At 37.8% G+C, this 5,416-nt stretch overlaps 1 protein-coding gene across 1 annotated transcript; it reads right to left on the bottom strand.

Annotated features, from left to right (window-relative positions):
• Positions 1-1,000: 1,000 nt before the first annotated feature.
• Positions 1,001-4,884, bottom strand: LOC142499331 (gamma-crystallin 1). Its single transcript, XM_075608499.1, has 3 exons — positions 4,751-4,884; positions 3,840-4,082; positions 1,001-1,352 (listed from the first exon to the last, which is right to left on the bottom strand). Exons 1-3 carry the CDS (start codon positions 4,757-4,759, stop codon positions 1,077-1,079), a joined length of 528 nt encoding a protein of 175 aa, XP_075464614.1. The 5' UTR covers positions 4,760-4,884; the 3' UTR covers positions 1,001-1,076.
• Between the last annotated feature and the right edge of the window lie 532 nt (positions 4,885-5,416).

The following is a 5,416-nucleotide window of genomic DNA, read 5'->3' as shown; positions in this document are numbered from 1 at the left end:
CCTAATGTTTGTTTGATTTTGGAAAATAAACCACTGAAGTTAAAAGCCTTACCCACTGTTTGGGACTTTTATTGACTCCACCATGAGGTTGTCCTGCCACTGTCTGACATTGGGACACAAGAAAACAGAGATAGCAAGCTAAAGTGCCTTTGAGTTGATACTAAAAGACGCTGATTGTGAGTGTACCTTTTTAAACTCTTTTACAAATGTCAAATGTTGATTAAACTTACTACACCATAGCAGGTCTCTCTTATGCTTCTTGTATTTTACAGCTTTGTTCTATTTCCAGAAGAGGTTAGAAGACCGCTCTATTCATGGAGCAGCATTCCGAGACTCTCATAGAATCATTTATTTACACAAACTGTTGGATATTTTAGAGACTGATCTGTGAGCAAAACTTGGGGTTTTCCCTTCACTCACATACCACACAGGATCCCTTTGTTGGGCGCTTTACAGTAACTTTGTTTCTATGTATATATGTATAATAACAAATCTGAGGAAAGGTTTCATCAAGGTTAATAGGGAATTATAGATGGATGCCAGATGGTGATTCACGTCTAATGGTTTTGATACCATAAGCAAAAATGGAACCATTTGTATTGGTTATAAGGTACACCCTTTGTGCATGGGGTTTGAGCTGGAACCTTAACCCTCCTTTGCATGCAGTGCACACTAATACACAAAAAGTGATCCTATAGTAGTTAGACTCACAATGCAATACAGGTCTTTTTTGGGTCAAATATAGCCTGAATAGCCTCGTCTGACTATATAGAATTGCCCCCTAAGGGAATCTGTATAAAACTAAACACAGCTTGGCATGACTGTTCTTGTCTCAGGAAAGGAAGATTGAGTACACCATCTCTGACGTCCATTTAATTCCTACATTTTATACAATGTATTTGTTATCCTTCAAAGTCTTCTCAGGTTGCTTGCTTTTACAGTAGCGGATAATATATTCGTTTTTTTAGTAGTATTGTGGCAAGCAAAGAAACAATACATATTATAGTTTGAGGATTTTATTGGATTTAGTGATAGTATATATGTTCAACATGAGAAATATATTAGACTAATGGATTTTAATGGAATTCCTGTACTCTTCTGAAAGAGCCAACTCTAGGGGTGACAGCGCCCCACTCACTGTATCTCTTGTACTCTCCAGGTCTCAGGTAGAACTGACGTCCCCTGTAGTTTGGTTGTTCATAGAAGATCCAGTGTCCCTCAAGCACATTGCATGATTGAATGTCATGGTAATTGAATTCTTCATGGACTTGTGGACAGTCTTCAGTGAACTCCATCATCTGACCTCTGAAGTCCTCCGTCTCATAGATCCTGACCCTAAAGGAGCCACGGTACTGTAAAAAAAAAGAGCAAATAGCAGATGGACTCCATAAATTTTTTCATTTGACTAGTTGTTTAGTGTCTTCATTTTTATATAAAGTTAAAAACTCTGGTTTGTGTATCATGTGTCTTGTTATAATTTGAATAATGTATATCTTGAATAAAGACATACCGAGGTGGACTGATGACTTTCGTCCTCATTAAATATTTTTTTTTCTATCAAAAGGTAAACAATGGTAAATAAATAAGGAACAGTTGACCTACTTGTACATAGTCTGACCAATCTACTTAGATTATGTGTATGTGTGTGTATATATATATATATATATATAATTTTTTAATCACTATAGATTCAAGACTACTGAGATATCTGCGTAAGTCATCTACTTACAACAATAAAAAGTATATGGAGCATCAAAGATCTAAATTGTTAATATTAAAAAAAAAAAAAAATTGCAGTACATATTTCAGAAGAAAGCATTTGTAGTTAGTCAATATCAATAACTAATTTGAACTACTGTATATAAAGAAGAAGTACACTGGCGACACACTTTATTCGAGCTCGGCTAGTCCCATGAATTCGGGTATACTCGGGTGTATTGAGGTTTGTGACTGTTTTCTGCCCGAGTGCATTGCGTTATTTTCCAGGCAGGGATTGAAGCATTTTATTCCCGCTGGCTGCAATACTGCACAGTATATATATATATATATATATATAGACAAAAAAAGGCAAAAAAAGAAAGAGAGAGAGCGCACGCCCCATAGCATAATACTGCATAAAATTTATTAAAACAAGGAAGGGGATGGGAAATGGGGGGGGGTAGGAATCGCACTCACAGGATGCAAATGGTTAAAAGGCAATTTGTGATTATATCACCACCATCCGGTTCTGGATACTGCAACACGTCTCCGTGGACTCCTTCAGGGCTGCCAGACACGATCACCAGGGACCAGATGTTAAAGGCTCCGTTCGCTGTCTGTATAGAGTCCAAAACTCCAGCTCACACTTCCAATGGCCGCCGATCGTATTCCCGCGCTTGGTATAGGCTGCTGCGCGTGCGCGGCGTCGTCGTGATGACGTAATCGCGCTCTCAGTACCCTAACGCGTTTCGTCACCTGACCGGTAACTTTCTCAAAGGGCTGAGCCCTTACCGGTCAGGTGACGAAACGCGTTAGGGTACTGAGAGCGCGATTACGTCATCACGACGACGCCGCGCACGCGCAGCAGCCTATACCAAGCGCGGGAATACGATCGGCGGCCATTGGAAGTGTGAGCTGGAGTTTTGGACTCTATACAGACAGCGAACGGAGCCTTTAACATCTGGTCCCTGGTGATCGTGTCTGGCAGCCCTGAAGGAGTCCACGGAGACGTGTTGCAGTATCCAGAACCGGATGGTGGTGATATAATCACAAATTGCCTTTTAACCATTTGCATCCTGTGAGTGCGATTCCTACCCCCCCCCCATTTCCCATCCCCTTCCTTGTTTTAATAAATTTTATGCAGTATTATGCTATGGGGCGTGCGCTCTCTCTCTTTTTTTGTCTGTAGATATCTGTGGAGTTGGTTTACCCTGTGTGAGAGCAGCCTAAAGACCCCTTTCAACATCAGACATCCTATCATCATGGACTAATTATGGAAGGACTGGTTGGAGTTTTTTGATTTTTGTGTCTTTCTTTTTCTCTTTTTTGAGCACGTTCATGCACTGTTTTGTACACTTTTATTGGTTGTGTTGTATCAATATGCACTAGGTCACATTAGTGTAATTGAGATATTAACCCTTTCATACATCATTCATTTTACACAACTTTTTATTCATTAACTATAGTCATATTTAATTTATTATATCACTATTATATTTTTATTTTTTGGCGCCACACTTTTTTGTTATATATATATATATACTGCATTACAATTCATGAATTTATGCCATCTGGTAGACACGCGAAGCATTGCAGCCTATTAAATCCTAATCATTATCATTTAACAGATCAGCCGCCCGTCAGCCAGGCATGAACCCAGGCTGGGAAGGCAAACGCAACGGGGCTTGTCTGAGGTGAGGAGCAGCGCATTCCAGGTATCTGCCAGGTACATACTGGGTATTTGCTCGAATAAAGTGTGTCGCAGCAGTACACAGCCATATGGGTTCCTGTTTCTAAGATTAACTCCACTCTTAGTCATAGCCGAAAACAGTACAATTGAGCACAGAGGTATTTGCCATTCAAAATAATGGAATATTTTAATAGCTAAGTCAGTAAATAGTTTTTCACAAATCAAGTAGGACACTTCCAGTTGATCATAGGCATCCAATATACTTTTAGTTCAGCAAATGAAAAACACAAAGTATCATATTTACTAAGCTGTACTATTCCATGCTATATATTTGCCTTCCCTCTAATTCAAAATCCTTTATCAATTAGGGAACAAATTACAAAAATGCATTTGTAAACTAAATGGGTAACTGTCTGAAGAATAGACTGGTATAACACAATTGGGATATTACCTGAGGGATGATACGGCAGGACCTAATTGAATCATTAAATCCCAACCATTGCTGGAAGTCAGGGTATTCTCCCCTCCTCAGGAAATATTGGTGTCCTGTGTAATTGGGACGTTCATAGAGCATCCAGTTACCATTTTCAACTCGGATGGAGTTACAGCGGTTGAAGTAAGAGTGCAGGTCAGAACAGTCAGAGCTGCACTCATAGGAGCGGCCCTGGAAGTTCTTCTCCTCGTAAAAAATGATCTGTATCAAGCAAGAGTGTACAATTCATATATGTATGTCACACCTGTATTGTAATATTAAAAGATGATAGATGATATAGAAGTTGAGCTATAAGATGATTGAGATATTTTGGTGTGTTTTAAATGAGTACTGATTAATGGGATTTAGGGATTTCACAGTTAAAATAAGTACAATATCTGAGGCAGAGGGGAAAAAAGAAACGGCAAAGAGGGCAAATACTTATATACATACTTTAACACTAATAGTGTAATCAGCACTATATCAAGTAGAAAATACAAGTACAATTCATTCCTGCCTTAAATATCTTGAATAATTGAATGGCTGGTGTCCGAAGCTGAGCGAGATAAGGGGACCAGTTTCACTCACTTCCCAGCCAGTGACTTTACAATAATCCCGTTCCTTCTCCCTTTTAAATATTTGAATTGCGCAGTAATATCTAACATGTCTAGCGGTCTACAAATATGAGATGTATATGCTATTTTAAAATGCTTCTCAATGAGATTGGGGGATTCACCACAAAATATTGAATTGCAAATTAGTAGAAAAAGACTGGTCCTTGTCTCTCTTTATAATAAAATGATTTAAAAAAATAAGGTTATTTCTGCTGTGTATGGATGTAACATAAACATGAATCTCAACTTGTTGTAAAGAAAGTAGGATTCTCTTACCTTGCCCATTTTGCCTGGAGAAGCTCTGGTGAGGCCTCAATGCTCTTGAATGACAAACATAGCTGCCCTTATATATGATGTCCATTGCTGGATCTGCATTACTTACACAATAGAGCTCTTTCGCTCAGTACAAAGAATGTATAGTATGTCTCTTTTCATTCTATATTGAGGCCGAGAATGTTCAGTATTTGTACACCTCTTTCGTCAGCTTTTGATGATCAGAGCCCATGTTTAACTGCTCGGTGTCAGTAACTGAAGATTCAGCAATGTTAATAGCACATATAAATGATTCCCTCCCTCCAAAATTATAGAATGCTACCAAAATATAGTCAATTTAAAGCCAAGATTTAGTGTACTGTTTTTGGTAAATAATTTGAGATTATTTGACAATCCAGATTCAGAGTAGAACCATAATTATATTTCATACAAGGAATTAAAATTATGCTAAAAATTAATATTATAGTTTTTATAAAATAATGAACTAATAGGATTTAGCAGAAAAACAGATATTTTATTTTGCCTTTACTGTTCCTTTTTAAATTGGTCAAAACAGTTCTTTATATTAAAATGTTATTTTTGATGCACGGAAAGAGTGGTTTAAAAAAATAGGATTTTCTAGGCATTATAAAAATGTTACACTGTTTTGGGATTTTTTCCAAATTACAG

Source organism: Ascaphus truei, chromosome 7, assembly GCF_040206685.1.
Source record: "Ascaphus truei isolate aAscTru1 chromosome 7, aAscTru1.hap1, whole genome shotgun sequence".
NCBI lineage: Eukaryota > Metazoa > Chordata > Amphibia > Anura > Ascaphidae > Ascaphus > Ascaphus truei.
This window is presented reverse-complemented; position numbering and strand designations above follow the sequence as displayed.

What these genes read in the sequence shown, in the direction of transcription:
- LOC142499331 (XM_075608499.1), bottom strand. An exon ending in CCTGCCGTATCATCCCTCAG is followed by an intron (nt 1,353 to 3,839) that starts GTAATATCCCAA and finishes TTTTTTTTACAG; the next exon opens with TACCGTGGCTCCTTTAGGGT.